Source organism: Triturus cristatus, chromosome 7 (genome assembly GCF_964204655.1).
Source record: "Triturus cristatus chromosome 7, aTriCri1.1, whole genome shotgun sequence".
Lineage (NCBI taxonomy): Eukaryota > Metazoa > Chordata > Amphibia > Caudata > Salamandridae > Triturus > Triturus cristatus.
Genome location: NC_140590.1, coordinates 1,193,000,945 through 1,193,025,864, shown reverse-complemented (window position 1 = coordinate 1,193,025,864; position 24,920 = coordinate 1,193,000,945). Strand labels below are relative to the sequence as shown.

The following is a 24,920-nucleotide window of genomic DNA, read 5'->3' as shown; positions in this document are numbered from 1 at the left end:
GGTCAGTGACAGATCCCTCTACCTTTTCCACCCAGAACTGACAGTGCTGACCAATGTATCGATTCTGGGTTGGGATGGACAGCTGAGAGGTGGAGATCAGAGGCCTTCCATTAAAGGGAGGCTGGTATGGGTGCTCACAGGCAAAGCCACTGACATGCAGTATTGCAACAAGCACGGTGGGGTGGCGGGTTACAACACTGCCAGGAGGCCTTGTGGTTAGACCGTCAAGGAATTTTCTTAGTGGTGAACCACACGACAGGATGGTTGAATGCCTGGTTGGGTGAGCCCAGCTGTCGGCGCCTAGTGGATCACAAGTAGCACTTAGACCTGGTGGTGGCGCATGTTCTCATTTGTGAATATGAAGAACCTTGGCTCGATCTGTACCCCACTGCTGAAAACTTGCAATGCCAGCACTTCTGCACAGTAGAGTTTCCAGAGCGTCACTCTGAGATGCGTTTTGCCTCAAGTGGAACTCCTGTATGCCTTTCTACCGACACCACTCCTGCCCCGAATTCCCAAAAAGATCAAAACCAACCGGACCAAACTGATCCCAGTGGCTCCAGATTGGGCACAGAGTGTATGGTCTAGAACTCCTGGGCTGTAGCATCTGTTGCCCGATCAGGCTCCCCCTCCGGGAGGATCTGTTGTAGCAGCATGGCTGGTTTCTGCACCCAGGCCTTCGCAATCTCTACCTTCATGCTTAGAGTTTGAGCGGCGACAACGGACCACAGTCGACCTACCTCTAAAGGTTGTTAAAGGCATTGTGGCAAATAGGTATCCCTCGACAAAAAACGTATATGCCTGTCGTTAGGGCAAATTTGTGTCTTGGTGCGGTGCTCTGCAGATAGACCTCCTTCAGGCAGAGTTATGTGACATTTTGTTATTTGTTTGATCCCTAGTCCGGCAAGGCTTTGCCCTGAGCACAGTTCAACGTTACCTCCTGGCTCTTCCAGGGTTGTTGATGTTGCCAGATCAGCCCTCCTTGTTAAAGCTTCCATTTGTTAAATCCTATTTGAAAGCTTTACAACATTTGTTCCTCTCTCTCCTTATGTCATGCCACAGTGGGGGCTTAACTTTGTCCTTACATTTTTGTTATTTACTCCCTTTGAGCTGCTTTGCAGCTGCTCCTTGTGGTCTCACCCTCAGGACAATTTTCATCTTCGGCATATCATTGGTGCAGCTTGTCAGTAAGTTTCCAGCTCTTTGTGTCAACCTGCCCAAACAAACTGGTTTTGCGTACATGAGCATCTTGCTTGCCTAAGGTTGTTACGCTATTCTAAATAGGTCAAAACATCACCTTGCCAGCGTTCTATGTCCGCCTTACCCCTCTAAGGAGGGGTAGAGGATCCATCACTTGCACCCCCAAAGGAGCACTTAACTTTTACATTGATAGTACCAAAGAAGACCGAGTCGACGATAAGCTCTTTGCAGGGTTCTCTGGAGTGAAAAAAGGCACTGATGTACAGAAGAAAACGGTCTCCCACTGCATTGTGCTTTGCATTAAGGTCTGCCACATATTGTCCAAAAGGCAGCATCCAGAAGGACCATGTGCTCATTTTACAGGGCTAAAATTGCTACTGCTACGTTGGCACACAGAGTTCCTGTCCTAGCCATTTGCCAGGTGGCTATGTGAGCATCCCTCCATACTTGCACAAAGCACTATTGTCTGGATAGTCAGGTTTGCTGAGAGGGAAATGTTGCCCTGACAGCCGTCCATGACTTTCTGGTTTGTATAATAACAATGGGGTAACCCTGTGTCCCTCAGAACCTGGGTGTCGTACAAAAAAGCTACAATTGGTTTTGTCTGGTCAGAAAAATTGCTTACGTGATCAAGGATGAATCATAAACATTATTTCAAAAAAGTAACAGCATTACTAGAGAGAATGAGCTGGAACAAGAGACCAACAGTTCATACAGAGTTGGTCATATTTACTTGTTCTCTGAAATTAAATCTTTTTTCATGCTGCTGTCAACATTGCAAAAGGAACAAGGTGATAATAAATGAAGTGAAGAAAGTGCTCAAGTGACATGGGTGAATAAGTGTCATTTACATATTTGTGAGACAAGGACATATACTCTATATACAATTTATACAAGGGAATGATTTTTCAATGCGGCCGGTACGAAGATGAGTCCGATGTCTCTGGCAGATTGCGTAATTGTTAGGCAGTTTGAAACCAGAGGACCCGGTGTGACTAGACCGGTATAGAACGTCGACGTTTCGACCTTGACTTATGGGTAACTTAAAAGAGCCTCATGGCAGGTCTTCAGGACAAGATGGAGAACAGGACAGCCTAAAATGAAATTAATCTGTACGTTTAGGGCTTGTTCCAGCTGATGGGATCTAAAATACGAAGGTGGCACCAAAATAATGAAACTCACCGATTCTGTATGGAATAGATCACTCAAACAAGAGGTAGCAAAATATTTGCACCGAACGTGTGCCGGAAACTCACTGGGCCTTTAAAATAATTTGAGAAGGATGGTAATATCACTGACTGGATGGTTAGGCCTGAGTATGGGTGGCAACGAGTTTGAGTCTTACCTAATTCTCTCAGTGAGTAGGCAGACTCATGGAGATAGATGATGACACTCAATGATGGGTGGGAGGTTGCTGTTAGGATCTGTAAATGACGAGTGCATAATTAAGTACCGTGAACAATTCCCTGGGTCTAGAGGGCCAAAAAGTATGGATGTACAGGCAGAGGCCTTACTTCTGATTGGAATTAAAGGATGGGCGGATGCAGTGATGAAACTGTATAAAAAATAAATTCATGTCAGGTATCAATAATGAATGGCCGTGATAGTCACCCGCTTAGAAAGCGTGAATAATTACCTCTCTTGGTTACTTGGAAGTTTCCATCGCCCAATGCATATTCAATGTCAAAGTCCCTGACGAATAAAAATCAGGCATTAAAGAATAGGCGCATAAATGGCCCTGCCATCAGGAATTTGCTTGCGTACTGGTGTACGACATCTACGCTTAACTGCAATATCGCAGCACGTCGTTTTGACAGTCCGCAGTCTCAAGTGAGTCTGCTCCTGTGCCGGTAAATTAAGGAAAACTGGTACGTCTTACGTCGGTGGAAGTAAAGGCGGCGTGCATGGATTTCGGCGGCAGCTAGATATTGCTGCTTGAACTCAAGGGGTCAAGTCCAACATCATGTTAGTGAAATGCATTAAGAACCTAGTTATAGATGCCGGAGTCTCCAAACATTAAATTAATTTAACCGAAGTTGGGGAATTAACGATCCCATATGGCAGTTCGATGTTTGAAGAAGGTAATTTACTGTTTAATTGTGCCAACCATGGTGTCGTTCAGGAAAAGGGGGTATTGACAATCTCACTAATCATTATGACAATGAACACTGACAGAGGGGGAATTATAAATACTATCAGTTTGTGGGTATTAGAACTTGTATACGTGTTGTTTTTTATTGAAGTACCCGCTAAAATCATGGTCTCAGACTCTTCAAACAAGTGTTCGACGTATATAAACACAACAAAGTTAATGTTCAACATTACACATTATAACACCCGTAAGATGTTTTTCACACATTGTAACATTATAAAATGTTGTTACTTGAGACAGAGACATATTGGTAGAACCAGTGCAGTTATTGACTTATTCAACTTCAAATTCATGTCAGGGTGTAATAGTGTTACTCAGAGCCAACATTGTAACATTATGAAAAGGCGTTGTTTGAGACAAAGAAATACTGGAAGATACAGTGCAGTAATTGACATGTTTGGCTTCAAATTCATATCCGGGTGTGATGTGTGAGTGCTAGTCAGAGCAGACACTGAAGTTTAATTAGGAGTGATGCGTGCGCGTGTCCAAGCATTCAGTAGTGCGAGCAATCAGTAGGGTAGAAACATGTGCTGGATGTTTTAAGGCTACAGACATCCAAATATTGGTCTTGGTAATGGAAGGAAACAATGTCTCTGCACCAACTAGTGTCAGCGATATTGTAGTTGGCTTGTCTGTCTAAAGGTTTCTTCCATTTCGTTCAGCCCGCTTCTGACTGTGTCCAGGGAGTGTATCCATCTACACTCTTTTTAAGGTCACACCTTTGTTTCCTCCTCTAGGGTGTGGGTAGACTTTTTTCAATACCCACCATCTGAGAGTGTCTGGCAGGTGGCTATTGTTGCTGAAAGGTTCAACTAAGGGAGCCCACTGCACCTTACACTTGATTCTACTGAAGTGCTGTAATATTCTAGTTTTCACCTTTTGAGTTTTTTGCCCCACATACACCTTATCGCACGGACACTTGATGGCGTATATTACATTTGTGCTATTGCATTTGGTGTGCTGTGAGGTGTTGTATGTCCTACTCTGGAGTATGAATAAGGTTTCTTCAATGGTCAAGGTGCAGGCCTTACAGTGGCTACATTGTAGTGTCCCAGAAGAGGTGGTAAATTCAACTTGCTCCTAATATCTGGTGGTCGCGGAGTTTCTAGGTTGGCCTTAACAACAAAATCCTTGACGTTCCTTGAAAGCAAAGATCGGGTCATCTGTGGTTCCAAGTTCGCTCGCCACCAGATTCCAGTATTTCTTCAGGATCTTCTTAATCTCGTTACTTGGATTATAGGTGGTTACACAGACAAGATTGCCTTTTCCCAGTTCTATGGGTTTAACCTCCAGGAGAATGTCTCAAGGACAGTACCAAGCTCATTTACGGGCATGCTTGAGTAGTCCAATGGGGTATCCCCTTTCCTATAGTCGTTGAGTGAGAGTATCTGTTTCTTTAAAAGAATCTGCTCTGTGGGTACAGTTTCTTCTTAGCCTCAGAAACTGTCCATATGGCAAATTGTCCCTGTGGCTTCTGGGGTGATGTGAGCCATATTTGAGAAGCGTGTTCCGTTTAGTCGGTTTTCTGTATAACGAAGTGAAAACCAATCCGTCTTCAACTTGGAATGTGAGGTCCAGGAAATTTATGGATTCATTGCTGTAGGACATGGTGAACTGGATATCAGATCTGCCAGCTGAATGATGTGCATGGTATCTCTTACAAATGACTTGGTGTTGATCACCCAAGGTTGGTGGAAGTTGTCAATATACTGATTGAGGGGTTCAAGAATTGAACCACAGCCCGAAACACCTGGTGGTTTATCCATGCACTTGTGTACCTTGGGTAGTGTGTAGATTGTAGGGATTCTGAGGTCTTTTTTTGTTCAAGAATTCATGTTCCGGTCCACTCGGGTAACCTTCCGTCAACCCTTTCTGAGTGAGGTCCTGGATCAATTTTCTGATTTCTGGAGTGGGGTCTCTCAGTATTGGAGTGTAACTTTCCCGTACGCTGAGTTGCTGTGATATCTCTTCTATGTAATCCACAGTATTTTGCAGAACCACAGCGCCCCCCCTTGTCAGCTGCCTTGATGACAATTGTATTGTTAGCTCCAAGGGTGTCAAGGGAAAGTCTCCTCTTTTGTCACATTATATTTAATGTATCTCCTATTGCTAAGGAGGTCTATAGTCTCTTTTAGGACTATTTGCTCGTAGGCCAGGATCTTTTGGCTCATCAAGTAAGCTGCCGGGATAAACTTAGAGGGTGGCTTAAAGGTTGTCGCTGGAGAAGTAGGGGTGTATTCTTTGATTGCGAAGTAGTATTTCAGTCTGATCTTTCTGAAAAATCTTTCCAATTCTAGTTTGATGTTGAATGAATCAGGAGGAGCCGTGGGGATGAAAGTGAGTCCCTTGGAGAGAATCTGTTTCTCCTCAATAGAAAGAGTGTGATTAGAGAGATTTATTATTGGGTCAGAGATGGGCTTGCCAGTCATTTCTGTCAATTCAGTTATGGGGGCTCATCGTATTTAATGTCAAGGAGTCACTGGCTGCCAACGGCATGTTGTTAGGAATGGTTTGAGTCGATGGGTTCCCAATGTCATGATCCAAAGGGCTATTGACCAATGTTTGTGAGGTGTTAACCATGGCTGTTACCATCTGTACGTCTGGCAGCGTGTTTGAATCTCGCCGTGTGATTCTTGTGGGGATAATCTGACTTGTGAATTGCCTCTCTGGTTGGTGTTGCCCCTGATTCAACTCCTTGGTCTGTTACAACCCTATTCTTGCCCCCTCCCTGTGTTGGTTGGTCAATGGCTGTCCCCTAAAAAAATCCTGGGCTTCTTGATATCTGTGGCCTTGATTAGTTTGGCGACTTGTGGACGGTCTGTCGGGCTTACTATCAGAACCACTGCCAAAGGAAGAGTCCGAGAAGGTTGCGAACTTCCTAGGGCTCTGCCTGCTCCTGTTTGTGAAAAAGCCCAGACTATCCTGCTGATAGTACTCGTCAGCTAGATATGGATAAGTCACCTTCTTGTCGTAATTTCTTATATCTTTCGTGAGTTTATCTAATTTTCTGTTGAGTGTCACTGTGTTAAACTCTGCTAGTACTTTCTCAGCCTGTTCAAGGGCTTCTTTTGCATTGGTTAATGTTCTGGTTTGAGCACATCCAGATATACACTACTTTGGTATCTATTCAAAAGGTGAGGAATCTGCAGCTAGAAGTCTGTATCGGAAGAACAAATTATATCCTTTTGGTAGTGCTCTTTCTGGTAGAGATTACATCTAGCTGCAGATTCCTCACCAACCCTCCCATGCTCTGTTCTTTTGTTGGCCTCTATCCTTTAATAAGATACCAAGTCTAGGAATCTGCACAGTGGTCACATTTTGCTTTTAGGGCTCTGCGTCTAGAGGAGCGGACAGTCTCAAAAGCAACTGATGACAGTGCATGGGAGTGGCACCTATAAAGGCCCCGCACGTCATTTCTGAACAGAAAGGCGTTAGTGTGGAGTCACACTTCGCCACCTACTGGCGCTCATAGGTATTGCTGAAAGGATTCCGGATCCAATCCAACACCCTGGGAACATTCAAACGGAGAGCAATCTGCTGCTAGGCAGATTCTCTAGGAGAAGGAGTGTTGCCAATGGAAAGTTCTGCTACGCCATTCTAGGGAAGGCTCTGAGGTCTTTGAACTGCCCCTATGGACAGTGGAGGCCAGAACAAATATTCTGACTGAGGCCTTGCAGCCTGCCTCAGTGTCGTCAGTTCCTCTACTGCCCCTCAGTGCCACTTTACTCGAGCCAGCAAGGCAGTTTGAGACAAGCTCTCCTCTGCCCTGCTGTTTACGAGCTTATTGCCAGGCGGTACTGGCACTGATCGTCCTGTAAGACATAAATTTAGAAGAGGGTGAGGAGTTTTGGGAAAGGGGGCTGAGGTTGCCAACGGCCCCACTGGTCAGATTAACTGGAGGTCAGCAATGTTAGTTTTCTAACATTTAGGTTTCATTTCAGAACCTGAGGATATGTGTCTATTAGTTAAGAACAGGGCTCTCCAAAGTCAGTAAATAATTTTATTTCGATCAACAGCCATAAAAGCAGCACAAGGTAAAAGTCACATTGGATTAATAAACACACAGTTAAATAAATAGATTCAAAGCTCAAATTTTCGAAAGGGAGAATGCCATAATAACAAATATTTCATTTGTAGGTGTAAATAAAATCTGAATAAAAACTTTTGCAGTTTAAAACATGAATTTGAGGGGGGTGCTGTTTAAAATAAAATTATATTTAAGGTAAATTATTCTTGGGTTATTATGTTTACTGGTTCAATGAGTGGTGGAGTGCAACTGTAGCTAAGATTTTTTTTACTTTTTTCCTGCAACCTTCAAACCGATTGGTTCTCCAAAGTCAGTCCTTGAGGGCCGGATCCATGCCAGATTTTTAGCATATCCACTTTTGGATAACTTTAATTATCTTAAAAGGATCCGGCCTGCCAGGACCGACTTTTGAGAACCCTGTATAAGAATACCTCATGAGATCTGACACTATATAAGAGATCTAAAGCAAGGTGACATGGAAAACTTATTAGTCATCTATTTATGTATTCGTGGGAAGATCACATGTACCAGCTGCTGAGCTGGACTGTACTCGCTGACTGAGGGGGACAGACCAATATTCACGTCATATAGAGCAGTGTGTTGCCACATACAGTAGTTAAAAGATACCAGCAGCTCACTTGTGAGCTGGTGGAGAGACTTGAAGGATGGCTACTGGCGGAAGAGGCAAGTCTGGTCGGAGAAAGGACTGACCAATCACAGGAAGACATATCAATATGAGAGGAATGTATGGTACATTATGGGTTGATGGACACTCAGAGTCAGATAGCGAGTAATAATTGATGAGGATTTGTAACCTGTTTAGGCAGTCCTTAATCTGTGCACACAACGTCCGGAGCTCGCCGCACTTTCGCTCCACTGAAGATCAGATACGCAAATCTTTAAAGAAAAGGACGGTGCACCAGAGAGTAGAGTCAAAACAAGCTTCCAATTTATCCAAAATTATCCTTTATTCTTTTTTTTCAATCTTTAAAATTCAACCACAGCCAACGTGTTTCGTTCCATTGGAACTTCGTCAGGGCTCTCTAGATAACAGAAGCTATAAAGTTGCAACAGTAGACCCCCTGGACAAGCACGTATCAAATGGCCTTGGATACCGTATGTGACTGGCAGAGACCAAACTTCATGCAGATAGGCGCTGCCTAATGTTTCATATCTGCCTAGGGCATAGTGTTTCATACACAAACTGAATTTAAACAAGGGGAAAGGCAGTGTTATTAACCCATGGATGAGCCAAACAGCAGAATTAGATTCAGCGACAAAGAATGGTAAGGGTTCCAATTTTTCTATATGTTATATCGAATATGTGGCATCCTTCATGGACATGAACTGTTGTTTTTCAGTCAAATTAAACGGTAAAAGCAAAGATGAGGTATTCATGTAGTCCCAAGGAACTTTCCCAGACTTTAAGGTTTGCAAAGTCCAAGCAAACTGCATTATAGAACGCAATTGATTTTGACCATGGTACAAAACAGACACTTCATCCTGAACAATATCCACAACAGATGATACAATATTATCTAAGATGTAATTTCTGGAAGAAAGAGTATTAATGCTATTATCAACGACAGCAAGCACTTTTTCTAAATTAGCTTGATCAATAGCCCTCAATCTGGACGCAGCTTCAATTTGAGACAATTTCCAAACTTAGTTGTAAATAGCATATACCCATCTTTTGGACCTGCCTCCTACAGGGCCTTTAACAAGGTCATTCAAATCAACAGCGTCAGTCAATTGTGCTAAATGATGCCTAACTGACGCTAAGGTGGAATGTTTAAGCCAACTTTGACACAATATTCCTACTGAATAGGTAGTAACAGAATGGGCGTTATCAAAACGGGGGTCTTCCCTAACCTGCGTGTAACCCGGGACGAGACCCAGAAAACGAAGTTGGCATGAATCTGAACTTTTCTGCCATAATAGCCAACCTTGTGGATCCAAACTAGAAATGTTGAAGGAGGTATTAGTAATTAGGGCCGGCAATTCATCAATTGACATGTCTGTTTGATTGTCCCATGTAGAATAAGCACCCAGATCAGGAATGGCAGGGGCATTCGTTTTTTTTAGCAGTAGCCAATCCAAAGCAAGTGGTTTGAAAAATAGTAGAATTAAAAAACATGTGGGTCGGGATGAGGCACGCGAAATATAAAGCTTCTGTGCCTTGTACCTGCCAGTTTTTGGAACCCCAAACAGATTTAAGATTAATTGTATCTTTCCACAGCTCATAGCCCCCTATAGCTAATGGATCCATAAAGGACTTTGAATACAGTAATTTTGTGTTTGTGAGTCTAAGTTTGGAAGTGGCCTTAGTAGGCACTTTAAAATAAAAGGCTTCAGGATTGGAACGAGTAAAATAAGTAAATTTGTTCAATAAAGTTTTCGAACTGCCTTCAATGGGAGCCAGGCAATGTTCCCAGTGTGTATAATTAACCACTTTTCTAAATGTATTTGCTTTATGCAGGAAATGATTGCCATAGTGCTGATAACAAAACAACTCTGCATAATTTGCGGAGTCTAAGTACAAATCTTCAGCATCAAACGCAGCATAATATTTCAAATCAGAAAAGAGAACTTCAATGGACATCCCAATTGTCAGAGTGTATGTTCTGTTTTACAACGTCCCCCATAGAAACACGAAGTACATTGGGGACATTTATCACCTCTGTGGGGCCATGAATTAGAAATTTTACAGCATCCCATACAATCCCATCTAACACAGGCCAGGCAGTGATGATAACAAAAGTCTGGTCCCTCTTCACGGTGTGTGATGAGTGGGGCGCCAAAAACATCAATTTAACCTAATTGTAGATCTCACGGTTAGGTAATGTCCATTAACCAGACGAAAAAAGACAACCACAAATCCATTCTACATGAATAGAGATGAGCACCAACCAGAAGTAAGTCCAAGGGGGGATCAAAAATGTCTTTTAAACCAAACAACAAAAATAGACTTTTTCTATGGGGCTCTTGATGTTGTAGAGCTAGTGTCAAATGAAAAACGTGACTGGTCAACTGCACTTGTCTGCACTGCAGGCAACAACACATCTGTGGGGTAGGTGTACTCAGTATCTTCATGTGGATCACCAGCCGGTGAATTCAACAATGGATTAGTAACTGTATGCATCTCAATGGCAATGTCAGGCCTGTTCGTATTTGCTGGGGCCAAAACTGAATGTCTCAGCATTGCTGGACAAGAGGCCGCTGAGTCATACTAAGAAGAATCGGCCACTTGTTGTAGTTTGACATTGTCAATGGAGATGTACCTGTTATCCTTGCGACCAGGAAGTGGAGGTAAAATGACTGTTCTTGTACCCTGCACGCCAAGCACTGGAACTGGTGCACGATAAGAGGGGCCGAACTCCTCCTTGTTCTCCACCTTCTGACGGACCAGGTCTCTGACTCGGGGTAGCCAGCCAACTACCGGAATCTGTAGAGCAGCTTCAGCTCCAGATGTGGAGGGAAAAGACTGTCTCGAGTCTCTTGTAGTTTCTGTAACACAGCAGAATGATTATCTACGTTTTGTATGGTGTCCGCCCACCCAGAGACCTTCTCGGGAGATTAAGTGCACGTTGTACCCTATACAAATGAGCCAACCAGTTCCTGCCAGTACCTAAAACCCTAGCTGTTAAGGATTGCTTTAAGTCATGGTTTATTCGCTCCACAACAGAATTGCCCTCAGGCCGGTATGGAGACGAAAATTTGACCTGCACCCCCAAAGATCCCATAGCTTCCTTGTATGCCTTAGAGGCGAACGCTGGACCTTGGTCAGAATGGAAGGTGCCACATGCAAAAATTCCCACAAAGACACGCAAATCGCTGATGACAGTGAGAGCATCAGCACTTCTTTGTGGCCAAACCCATAGAAAACGTGTGCACGAATCCACTGCAACTAAGATGTACTTATACGCAGTATCAGAGGAGAAAGGACCGCAGTGGTCTACATAAACACACACAAGAGGTTTATTAGATATATACAGCGGTGTTTATGGCGGACGCACAGCAGTCGAAGGTTTAATCTGCTGGCAAATGTCACAAGTACGTACATATTCACGAGTCTGTTTGTACAATCCGCCCCACCAGTAATGTTGCTGTAAGATGGTGACAGTCGCTGAAACGCCGGCATGGGCCGAGGCCATGCCCTCGTGAGCAGCTGTTATCAAGGAAAGTCTCCGGTCCGTGTTGGGAATCAACCTGTCACCAACGTCGTTAATTCTCACATAGGGAACTTTATCAGGACTTACATGATAAAGAGTATTTAGAAAGGAAACCACTAGGGAAAACACCTTCCTACTATGTTGCAGCAATAGCTGCCAAGATGTCATCATCAATCTTACTTTTAGATCTTGTAACCGCTGCTACTACATATGTCGCCACTGCTGTTTTCGCTGCTTCATCAGCTAAACTGTTACCAACAGCGTGTACTCCTACGCGCTGGTGACCAAGAGTATGAATTACATTCACGAGAGGCAGACGCTCTTTAAGTTCTGCAACTCGAACCCAAAGCATTTTATGCTTGATTGGGCTACCTTTGGAATCATGGTATTCATTTTGAGTCCAAAAGAATAAATTTCCATTGAAAGACTGAACACAGTAGTAAGTCACTTACAATAAGAGTAGTCACACGGGGGTCAGCAAACTCTAGTGCAAGCACCAGAGCACGTAGCTCTGCCAATTGGGCGGTGCAGTCTCCTAATGCCTGCGTGTGCACGACATCGGACTTAAATTCTCCATCTACCATCGTACCCACCACTATTGCACAGGCTGCTGAATAAGCATGCTTAGAATCAGTCGCCGGTTGCGCCGAACTGTCTGTGTAAATGATACAATGGTAATCCTCAAGGGGGTGCATAGACAAAGGAGGAGGATGAACAAATTCATACTGTAAGTACTCCTGAGTTTGCAATGAGGAATCAAAGATAAATGTGACATCCGGAGACGTCAGTGAAGTGGCCCTTTGTATCCAACAGGGATGTAAGGCTTTGGAATTCGGTACACTGGCTTTCGTCACTGCCTCAAGTGCAGGATAGGGTGTCACAACCAACAAAGAGACGACATGTGCGGCGAAGACGCCCGGCTGTTTTTATAGCCCATGGCTAATCTTTTGAATTGTCTTTGTTTGCCGCCAGAAGTAAAGGCTGTCCATTGACTACTAAGAGAGGCAGGTTATGACTGAAAAAGCCATTGGAAATGTCAAGTGTGGTTTTAAACCGTTTACGCACAAGACTGCCAACTAGGGCAGAACTGGGGGTGTTCTGTACCGCACACGTCCGACAATGAGAGTTCAAATGCCTGTAATCCAAAAATAGGCGGTACGACCCATCAGGTTTGGTCACTGTAAAAAGAGGATTGTTCATGGGTGACACACATCTCAATCATTCCTTGATATTCCAGTTGTTCAAGGATTTCCGCAACGGGAGCTTTAGCCTCTCGCTGCATGGGATATTGGGGTTGGGGTTGGGGTTGTGGCTGTGGCATAGACCGCAACGGAATCTCGCGTCTGGGAGAAAGTTTATCCCATCCAACCTGTTTATGGTACAACGCAAGCGCCAGAGCCCACTCTTCTGAAGAGTTCTGCGCCTGCTCCTTGGGCACAGTGTGTGCGAAACTAGGGAGGAATACCTCCTCCCCTCTCGGAGCAGCTAAAACAAAAGGTGGGGGCCAGTCTGCCTCGGCTAACAAAATGTCATATGTAGAGGTCATATAGTCTGTCAGGGGGAGCCACTCTAGTGTCAGCAGTTTCAACTGTAATAAACATGTCAGTTGCTCTCGCCTTCAGATACGGACGCAGTACTTGCCGCACTATTGTAACCTCCGCTGCGCTGTCTAGCAGCGTTAGGGCCCATGTCTGGTTCGGAAGCTGTGTTCTCACTATCTGTGACATACCTCGCGGTTAATGCAACAACTTTCTCTTTCTGAAACTGAGGACGTTGACGTGGAAAGTCGTCCTGTTTGCCTTTACCATCAGCCGGGCGGGACTGCTCATGTCCTTGTGGGGCACCCCGACCTCTGCCGTGTTCTCCTCCACCGGCTTGCGAGCCCGATGTTCCCTGTGAAGAACGAGGAGAACGTTGATCAGGAACCTGAAATCTATCAGGAGACTTATTCTCGTGCGGTCGCTCAAATCATATGTGCGCTCAGTAGACACCGGTATCAGTGACGCAGGACGCGACCCTAGTTTCTGTTGCTGCTTCCCCTGCTTCTTTTTTGTCCAATTTTGTTTTGGAAAATTTGGACGGTCGTCTTTATTAGACTTAGCCGTTGAGCTGCTGTTTTAGCAAAAGGCTTAACACCCAAACTATTGCGGCCAGTGGTCTTATAAGCATCCGCAATAATTTTCGGTAACTGCCGGGGTTTGTCGGCGACGAGGCGCCAAGCATTAGACACTTGAAAGTTAACTGCATCTCCCTTCACATTAGCAAGGATGAGATAAGCAACTACGTCAAACACTCCGACAAGCCTCATTCCCAACTCGACCGCCGCCTCCGGACCGTGCTCATCCTGATCACGCTTGATCACGGAGGGCAGTACAGTTATAGACGGTGTGCCGAAGCACTTCGCATAGACTGCTGCAAATACTTTACCCCAGTTTTCACAATCGATCACCTCAGGCACGAAGTCTTTCTGCAAACTAATTGTAAGAATCCTGTGTTTTTCTACAGGAATCGTATTAGGAAATACTGCTTCCAGCTGGTCAAACTTCCCAGCAAGCCAATAAGGCATATCATCCTTATTCTGGGGGCGCTTGCCCATTACCGAATTAACCATGACGGGATTAATAAACATCCCGGTCGTTCCAACTGGATGCGCCACACCGCCAGGTACCCCCATCTGGAGGTTGCGTGAGACGTATTGCACTAAAGCCCTATGAACTGCTATCAAGGAGGTATGCAGCAAACGTACCTCGTCCACAGGGACTTGTAAATAACGTGGATGTGGTGTGAACCCGGCCAAGACTGGCCAAGTGGCCCCAGGGATAGACAAAGGTCCCATCCGAACCGGAGGCACACTGTGGGGGAGGGCACCATTAAACCAAATACGATGCTGCCAAGCTGAAATCGGAATCTCTAGTGTCCTATACGTTGTATAATTCGCCGGTATGGCAGTGGGAGTGTAAGTATTGAATGTATCATCATCCCCATCAACTTCAGGAAACGTAACCCAAGAGTAGTAAAGCTCATAGGGGAAGGCCGCATCGGCACTCACCACAAAGATCACAGCCATACCATCGGCAGGCACCCCATACTGCGTCAAGTGACACCAGAGCGCTGCTCGACTATGCGGAGCTATAACAACTTCACCCATAACGACACAGAACAGAAAAATAATTTATAGAAATTGTAGCACAAATGGGTAGTAATTCAAAATGTGAACCTTTTTAAATCTCAAGCTTGAATGATCCTATAATCTATCCATATATGAAGGTTATTCTGTCACTTCTGTCATCCGGAAACAGAAGTGAGGGTGTTGTGGACTAATATAAGCACTACTACTAAAGTGTCTCAAATATAAGACCAAACGTTAGGTGCGCCGTGTTGCGGGGATTCTGCTCATGCACAGAACTATGCACAGGAAACCAGGACCTCAGTGAATTGTGGTGTACCAAAAAGCTCACCTCAGTACCCAGAATCCCTATCCGACTAGCATCAGGGTCTCATTCATTCTCCGTACTACAGTGAAGCTACCAATGATTAAACAACCCAAAACAAACGACTTAGAATACTCTCAGGAATGGTGGGAATCAAGAACACTCTTTCATTTTTATTCTCATACAAGTCCACAACGTGAGTAATCAGAGACACGGAAAAGTTTAAAATGTTTATTTTAACTACGTGCTCTAAGATGCAGTATTTTGGCTAACATTAGCAGGCATATGATTAGAAATAAAACAATCAGCATTGTTATAATTTCATATAAAACAAAAAGGGAGAAATCATATTATAATGATAGTGGAAACAGGTCCTATAGCGCCTTGTGTACCACCCTCCCCTTGTTAGTAGCTAGTTTTATAATAATAGAAGGTCTCTAGGTTTAAATGGGGATCCCCATACCTCCAAGATCCGCTGAGGTGGATCACGTCACAGGATCAGCAACGCTCTCTGTTAGTTGGAAAGTGTTTCTCCAAGTGCCCGAAAACATGCATGCCATGCAATATTAAAAGGTACTCGAATTTTAGATGTCTGCAGCTGTGTGCGTGTTTTGTCTAGAGCGTGGGCCGATTAACCTGAATCAGCAGCATACATTGTTATTTAACCTTGAAGGCTTCTGCACAGAGTGTACAGATGGAGGTCGCGGTGTAAGTCTAGGGATGTGAAAAACAGACCGTTCTCATGTGTAGAAAATCAAGCAGTTTAACTTACAACAACAGATACATGTAGTGTTGTGTGCAAAGGCGGCAAAGTTTCAAAATGCCTATGCTAACATAGCAGTGTGTGCAAGCAGAGCACGGTTTTCACTACAAAACCAGCTATCATCCATTCTGTAATTATTTTAAATGTGGAAAAAAGGTTTACTTTTGGATGATTCTCACTACTGTCAGTCACGACTGCTAGACCAATAGCTGTACAGATGGACAGGTGGGGGAGTCAAAGAAAATAATTAAAGATTTACTAATGAAGTTAAGTGACTGCGGAAGTATAGCTGTTGAACTGTTCCTCAATGCATATGGTTTCAAATGACTGTTGCACTGTTAATGGATAATGGCTAAAACCATTGGAGCTTCAAACATGAGTCTGTAAAATAAATGTGGAAATATACCCATGGCAAATATATTTTTTAAGCTGAGCACAGAATGAAAATGGATAAATACAGATAAAATGAGCTGAATTTAGATACGGATAAATACAGGCGGAAATGTCAAAAAATAAATACCATAAAACCAGGAGATCTGGATGTAATGTGCTTGTAATATGGCGGATGGTATATCTGTCATGTTTGTGATTGAGTAACCCTTCAACTGAACTCTGTCAGGCTCTGAATTTTCCTGATCCAGCACAATTTATCTTCTGAATCTGAACTAGCTCTGTTGGATTTGCATATAGACTTTGCACGTGCACTGTTTTTCTCACTTGGGGTGTGATTGTATCTGCCAGTCTACCAGTCTTTTGGTTGGCACATTGACCTGATGGCTCATAGAGGACAGTTTTGTTTTCTTTTGGTGATTGTGATACAAAAGAACGTTGTGGCAAGTTGCAAAAGAAATGGAAATCGATGTAATCGCTGATGTTGCTCTTATAGCGGGATGGAACGACATCACTGTAAGAACTTGTTTTGTTTCTTGTCTTGCTCCAGGCTTCTTCGTGTTGAGGCTCACAAAAGCCAAATCACAGGCTGCTCCATCAGCCCAGACAGAAAGCAGCTGGCCACAGTGTCTTTGGACATGCACCTGAAGGTTTGTGCCCTACTTCATTTAAAGCATGATGTCCAAGTCAACATTGGCAGGAAATTACTTCATTTGTGCACTTTGAGGCCAAAACACTCGGGTACATAATTTAAGGTTCCCGGCCCTGGAGATATGTGTTTATTATTGCATTTGAGAAAATCGGATACCCAGGATTGTAATTTTACAGTTGTGATAATTATCACCTATTCCCAGTGCTGGAGTTGGGAAAAAAAGTATTTGTAACCCATAAATTAGGGGTCAAGGTGTGGCTGACGAAAGGGGGTGGCGTCACAATGGGTGGAGGGGTGGAACCTGAAAAGCAGAGTGTGACAGTCAAATTATACATTAATTTAAGAAAGAAGAAGTGCTCAAAGAAATGGGCAACAGGACCAAATGTGACAGTAACTCGGTTCTAGTTTACTTAATTGGTCACAAAGAGGCTGTATTTTAAAATATATATTACAGGGTTAAAACACCTGCTGCTGAGATCTTTGTGTTCCCAGCAATTTTGAGAGGATTGTAATGTCTAGAAGTATGGAATATATGGGATTTCTACATCTTATAACCCTCATTGTGTTATATAACATTTCCTGTGCATTTATTTTCACACTTGCATTATTTATTGTGTCTCTGTGTGTTGTAAAACACTTTGACACCCTACACTGGAATGAGTAGCGCTGTAAAAGAATTGAATACAAAATGAGTTAATAGGTGTCATTTAAATCATTATTTGTGTAATTACTCATATACTTAGATAGATCTTTCATTTTTACAGTTCATGCACATTTGTTACAATGGTTGAACAAAGTGAAATCCTGGCCTCCGAGTCACAATGTCTCGAAGCACTTGTGAAGTGATGATAAGCTGTGGGCCTGTGTTTCCTTCCTTTGTATAGGCATGTCGAGATTACTCTCACCGGGTGATACTCGAACAAAATAATTTCTGATGACCCTTTATTTGAGGCCTTTGTTTTGGGCTCGGCTGGAAGAGAAAAAAAAAGAAAGTCCTCTCCCCCTGCAGGTCGCTTCTCTCAAAGGAGTGCAGACCACTGCAGACACTGATGCATTGTATCCCTGTGTTGGAAAATGACACCAGGACAGTTTAGCCCAGAAATAGCTGCCGGAACCGGGGTCCGGCGAGATCCCCTTACTTTCCAGGCCGCCTTCTCCGAGTTTGCTCGGCAAAATGAGGCATAACATGCAGATTTGGAGGCAGTTAGAACCCAAATCTGCATGTCCCGATATTTTCTGGGTATTTATTCCCTCTGTAAAGTTGAGCAGGCTCGACCTGCCAACATTAACCTGGGGAAAATGTGAGATTGCTGCCTTTCCAAAATAACAATACTGGTCATTTGTTTGTTTTAAGAGTATGCAAAGGCCCCAACGTAATACTTAAATAGAAGTTTATATAAAATCATCTTTAATCATTTGTAACATTACTTTCCTGTCTTTGTTTCCTTTATTAGTCCGGTATTATTAACGCAGCTCTAGACCAGATTTTAATGTGCATTCATCCTATGTTTGCCACTTGACGTTTTTACTGATAATTGAGGAAAATACCGGTTTTAAGTGAATTTACTGATTTTTGTACCAGTCAGGACATTAAAACACGGGGCATGGAAAACAGGACAGATGGAACCCCCAGGAAAATTGTAAAGGTGCGCTGATTCCCGCAACCCTTTAATTCTGCATTGTGCGGTAACTAGAGTTACCGCACATCCCGGAATGGCCAGTGCCTCTTGTAATAAGACCCTAATGATTTCTGGTTTATTTTACCCTTTGCTACATTATCTCTGTGTCTTTGTCCACATGTGTCAATCCACACACCTATCCGGTTCATATTCTAACTGGGCCTCCTCTTTCGTCATAGCTGTGGGACTCTGCTAAAGGTGTGCTTCTTGGATCTCACGAATTCTCTTACCCTTTGAACTGTGTGGCCTTTCACCCAGAAGGGCAGCTGATTGCCACTGGTTCTTGGGACAGCCAGATCACCATCCTTAAAACTGGGACCTGGACAGCTGTATCGGTGAGTAAGACAATGACTTGTAATCTCTTGAGATTCATTCACTTTAAGCCATTGTATGCAGTGTGGTGTGCAGAGGCAGAGCTGCTGAGATACAGCAGTTACACAATGGCAGCCCTTAATTTCTGCACCTGTCGTTTTTTTATAATTTATTTTTATTTATTTTCAAATGTTAGAAGTACAGGCAGTTCTGAGTTGCATCATTCTACAAAATATTGTCAGCACTGATGTAGCTGAGGCATTTAGCTTTGTGCTCAAACCTTCCTCAGCAGTGAGTACTCTGATACCTGTCTCACCAGTTTGAGATATTCTGTCTTTCTGAGAACATCTGCAAAAAAAAATGCAAAAGCCTATTTCCTAAAAAGGAAACGTTTAGTAGAATTTAGCGTTGTATATAAAAAAAACTGCACTCAGACAAGAAGCAGAGCTGCCCTTGTGAGCTGGTGCTTGGTGGAGGAGCACTCAGAAGTATCAATAAAAATTCTGATTAATCTTAATAATTAACAGTGTATGATAAATATATATATATATATTTTTACTATAAGATCAGAGGATAAAGTAACGTATTAGGTAGGTGTTAAAGTTAGTTCAAATGTACCTTTTTAAAAACCAAAAAAACGGAAATTTGCCACTTCTAGTTCAGTGAGCTAATTATAACTTCCACGAGTCCTGTAATGGCTGCCAGCAACATTTTTCTCATGTTTCAGGCAGCAAATCACAGGTTGAGCGAATTAGTCCAAGGTAAAAAAAATATCCCTGGGCCAATCAGAATGCTCTAATTTTGAATTGGGGCTCCCGCAAAACTCTTGCGGGAGTCCCCCAGACCCAACCATCCAGATATACGAATATTTGTGTGCCTTCTTTTTTCAAAAACTACTGAATGGATTTACACCAGCACAATCTGCGGACCAAGATCTAGCTGTAAGCCAAATTTGACTATCACTGTTCGCTGAAGGGTGGGACTTCAGGAGCCAGAGTGAAAATGTGTTAGTTAGGTGGATATTCACCCTGCGTAGCTGAAGAGATAAGGGTATGGATCCAGAGCGGGGAGAATCAAGTGCTTTACATGCATTCATCAGTGATTTTTTTTTTTTTATGGTTTAAATGTTTTTATTGAATATCAGCCAAAAGGACATGCATCGAGACGCAAGTACACATTGCTATGATATAACTACCATCTGAGTCATTGTCATGCTTCTTATAGCCTCAGTGTGCTTAGCTGAATAATCATTTAATCAAACACAACTATCCAATGTAAACCCCCCCCCCCAAATAAAAAGTCCCTCCAAAAAAACGACCCCCCTCCAATCCCCCGAACTCCATCCCCCCCCTCTCCCTGGCTCTGTGTCTTCCCTGAGGCCCCGCCAAATTTTAATGCCCATCTCCCTCCGGAGTCTCCGCGATACGTAACAGTCTCAGATATCGGGAATACGTGACTTCCCTAAATTCAGAGGCTAAGAGCGACAAAAAGAGCTTCCATAACTCCCCATATCTATCCCCTTCCCCTGCTATGGTTAGTGCTAACTTTTCCATACCTAAGACATACCACAAACGGTGTAGCCATCCCGTGAAGGTCTGTAATTGGGGTGTACGCCAGTGCGTAAGTATGTTTTGTATAGCAGACTCCAGCGTGATGGCCATCAGACTGCCTCTGCGTGAACGCAATGGATAGGTCAGAGGGTTGGGTAGACCTAAAATTACATAAGCTGGGAAACGCGGTATCTCCGTCTCGAAGTGATTGTCCACTTCATCCAACACCTGCTTCCAGTAAGATTGGAGATGTTTGCAGTCCCACAATATGTGCGTTAGACTACCCACTTGACCACAACCCCTCCAACATGTCGCCTCCCGAGAGTGGTCCATCGCATGTAAGCGCTCCGGGGTGTAATACCAGTATGTCACAATCTTCGTGAGAGTCTCCGTGAGCCCCATGTGGTATGCTGAGTGCCATGCCCTGTAATAGATGCCCTCCCATTCTTTATGTCTCAGTGTTCTTCCCAGTTCTCGTTCCCACCGGTTCCTGCTAGAATTATATGTGTGTTTGTGTTTGACCTGCAGTTGTTTATAGAGATTGGAAACAAGGTGTTTGTCTGATGAGCGTGTAATAAGCCATCGCTCGTAGGGGAAGAGGCGCCTTTCTGCCCCGGAGCGAACCTGTGGCTGGAGCGCCCAATGTCTCACTTGCATATACCGCAACCTCTCTGTGTCCGGCAGCCCAAACTCTCTCTGCATCTGAACGAACGAGTGTACCCCCCTCCCCTCTCTGTAAACATGACACAGGGACCGGCAGCCCGCTGCCCTCCAGCTCGCAAAGGCGGCATCCTCTAATCCTGGGGTGAAGTCGGGGTTGCCTATCAGCGGGGTAAGCGGGGACGGGAATGATGTGAGTTCATGTGTGAGATTAGTGGCGTCCCAAACCTCCAGAGGGACCCGCGTAATATAGGAGGCATATAGGTTAGGAGGCCGGTGCACCTTGCGTAAGAAAGGAATATCCTGTAAAGGTCGCGCAGCCACCGCCTGATCTTGAAATAGCCAATGTTTCTCGGATTCCCATCTGCTCGACTCCACTAGATATCTCAATTGGGCTGCTTGAAAGTAGAGCCCCAGATCTGGGACTCCAAGTCCACCCGCTTCCGGTGCTAATACCACCAACGCCCGTCGCATTCGCGGTTTCCTCCCGTTCCAGATAAACCGGGACAGGTCTGACTGCATCGTTCGAATCCATCGTACTGGCGGACGGAGAGGTATAGTGTGGAAGAGGTAGAGAATCTGTGGAAGGATGGTCATTTTAACCGCTGCGACCCTACCCAACCACGAGAGTGGATAGTGCCGCCATCTGTCTAGTTGCAGGCGAATCCTGTCACGTAACAGCGCGTAGTTCATTTAAACCACTCTAGAGAGCGATGGGGCCAATTGAATCCCTAAATACGGTATTGTGTCTGCCGCCCAACGGATGGGAAGCCGGGTTTGCAAATGGTCTCGTGTGGACCGCGACAGTGATAAGTCTAGGGCTTAGGATTTCCCTGCATTCACTTTGAAACTGCCAGCTTGCGCGAAAACCTCCAATTTTGCCCAGCACGCTGAGAGAGCGGACCTCGGATCAGATAAGGCTATTAATACATCATCCGCGTATAGACGGATTGTGTGGACGAAGCCCCCAAACCGTATTCCCGTGATCTCCGGGTTTTGTCGCACCCTCTGAGCCAGCGGTTCCATATAAAGGGCAAAGAGGAGGGGGGATAACGGACACCCCTGCCTCGTGCCCCTCTCAATGTGGAATTGAGAGGATGTGTACCCGTTCACTCTGACTGTGGCTGTGGGGAATCTATAACAGTTAAGGATACGTGTGCGGAATCGGTCGCCTATTCCTGCCTTCTCCAGTACCTTTTCCAAAAATGGCCAATGTACTCGGTCGAACGCCTTTTCGGCGTCAATGGCCAGCATCATGAACTCCCCCGGGACCTGAGTAGCCTTTTCTATAAGATGCAAAATCCGCTTCGTATTGTCTGTCGTTTGCCGCTCAGGGATGAAGCCCGCCTGGTCCGGGTCCGTGAGTCCTGGCATACGGGGGCCAAGGCGGGCGGCCAGTATCCCTGTATATAGTTTAATGTCTGTGTTAAGGAGTGATATCGGGCGGTAAGAGCCACATTGCGAGCTATCCTTGCCTGGTTTAGGAATTACTGCTATCGAAGCCTCCAAGAGGTCGACTGGAATAGCTCCCTGAGTAGCAAAGGAATTGAACAGCCTGGTAAGGATCGGGGCCAACAGGGAACAAAATTTCTTGTAAAAAATAGCAGGAAAGCCGTCTGGACCAGGGGCCTTTCCCAGTTTGAGCCAAGAAATGGCAGACACTACTTCCTCCATTTGAATGCTTCTTTCTAGATGTTCGGCCTGCGCCAGGGACAGAGCCAGCAGTGTGACAGAGTCTAGGAGAGCCGTCCCCTCAGGGCGGGCCAGCGGGGCCTCCGCGTACAAAGTCGCATAAAAATCGCGGAATGCCTCCGCAATATCCCCATCCTCCGTTGCTGCCGTGCCATCTTCCCGAGAGATCAATTTAACCCCCTGTCTCTGACGAACCTGTCTGAGCTTATGAGCCGGAAGGCGCCCACACCTGTCCCCACCCGCATAGTAGGCATGGCGCAGCCTCAATGCCGCAAACACTGCCCTGTCTTGGTCGAGCGCCGCCAACTGTTGGCGAACCGCTTTGAGTTGTCGCCATAATCTCGGGGCTCCCGTCCGCTGGTGCATCCGTTCCAATTCCCGCACCTGTTGTGTAAGCTCTTCCCGTTTGCATCCGCGCTCCCTATTGTCCGCCGCCGAGATCGAGATGAACTCCCCTCTAAGAACCGCCTTCAGCGCCGCCCATTGCGTGGCAAGTGCAGTGTCTGTGTTGTCATTGTGTGTGAGATAATTATGAATGCTGCGCCTGATGTGTTGAACTACCTCGTCTCTGTGCAGGAGAGCGTCTCTAAGACGCCACACTCTGGAGGGACGCGATGTGGGCGGGAGGGTGAAAGTCGCAGTCACCGGAGCATGATCTGATAAAGACGCCACCCCTATGTCAACTGCTGTTCAGAGCGCCTGCGCCGATGCAGATACTAAGAGATGGTCTAATCTGGCGTTGGTCTTATGCACATAAGAATAGAAGGAGTATTCCCTGTCGCAGGGGTGCATGGTGCGCCAGAGGTCGCATAGCCCCAGGTCATACAAGCGCGCAAGCCCCTCCGCAGAAATGGCCCCGGCTTGATGAGAACGCTGACTGGATCTATGCTAAGCATTATCGAACACCAAGTTGAGATGCCCCCCAAGAATGTCATGGCGGTCAGGTGTAGTCGTGGCCTCTGTGAGTGGTGTGTAAAAATCGCTCAGGTCCCTCATTCAGGGCGTATATGGAGCTAATAGTAAACGGCATCCCACCAAGGGCAAAGCGATAAGTCAAGAGGCGCCCCCTGATCTCGGCAACCTTATGCAGGACCTCCCCCCGAAACCGTTGTGCCACTAGAGTCGCCACCCCTGCTGTTTTAGTAGATCCGGAAGAGAAGAACTGGGTGGGAAACCTCCTAGACCTAAGGCGATGGCAATCGCGCGCTAATAAGTGGGTTTCCTGCAGGAGGCAAAGATCTGCGTGGGAATTTTCTAAGTATGATAGGACAGCCCTACGCTTTACTGGGTTGTTAAGACCCCGGACATTCAGGGTCAGCTCCTTAAGCGTGGTGGGTGGCATGACGTGTATCACATGGGGGACGCTGCCGCTGTAAAGCATCATGCATCGCGGCTCTGGAATTTCCGATTTGTAAGCGAATCTGGGACACGGGGGCGCAAGTTGTCGCCCTAGCCCTAAAGGGAAGACGGACGCGGAGCCCCAAGTCCCCTCCCTCACCCACCCCAACAAGCCCCATTAAAAAAAAACAAATACCATAAGAACTGGAAACATATAGTCCATCACTCGTCTGTGACTGGTAAAGAGTCATTGGGATGTGTCCACCAACAGTGGAAGGAAGCCCCCCCTCCCACCGAAGGTCTGGATGTAAGAAAAGAAGTCTCTCCGGTACCGTGCGTGTCCAGTTCAGCCACTATTAGAACCTGAAAGATCCGTTGACACAGCTTCCAACGCCGATAGTCGGCCTTTCGTAATCTCCACAGCTGGTGGTTTCTTGAGACGGCGTCTGCACCCCTGTTGACGCCATCGAGGCCCGGTGTTTCCCGCTCCTGACGTGGTGGCCCCCTCACCCCCTTCTTCCTCCTGGTGGCTCACCCCCAGCAGCTTGCTGGCCTCAAACAGAGAACGCAATTGGTACAGTTTGTCATCTTTACGAAACACCAAGCGGAAGGGGTGACCCCAGCTGTAGGGAATGTTATTGTGTTGGAGGTGCATCGTGATGGGTTTGAATAGGCGCCTTTTTTGTAGCGTGAGAGCGGACAGGTCCTGGTACAGCACCGGTTTGTGATCAAGAAATTGTAAGGGGTGCAGACGGCGTGCTTTTTGCATTATCAACTCCTTGGTGCAGTAGTCCTGCACGCACACTAGGATGTCCGACGGAGGGGCCGACGGCACCCTGGGGGGACCCACTCTATGCGCCCGATCTAACTCCAAGTTCGTGTCCAGAGGTCGTTCTAGGATG

The 24,920-nt window shown here is 45.4% G+C and overlaps 1 protein-coding gene across 7 annotated transcripts in view; it reads left to right on the top strand.

The window, feature by feature from the left end:
- Window positions 1-24,920, top strand: part of LOC146811566 (telomerase protein component 1-like) — a 1,575,504-nt gene that overhangs the window by 1,015,543 nt on the left and 535,041 nt on the right. For all 7 annotated transcript variants that reach the window (XR_014966741.1, XM_085618541.1, XM_085618539.1 and 4 more), the window contains 2 exons: window positions 16,686-16,785; window positions 18,646-18,801. Coding sequence is in view for 6 of the 7 variants with exons in the window: in XM_085618541.1 (XP_085474667.1) it covers window positions 16,686-16,785; window positions 18,646-18,801 (256 nt within the window). In the remaining variant the exon portion in view is untranslated. The remainder of the gene's footprint in view (window positions 1-16,685; window positions 16,786-18,645; window positions 18,802-24,920) is intronic.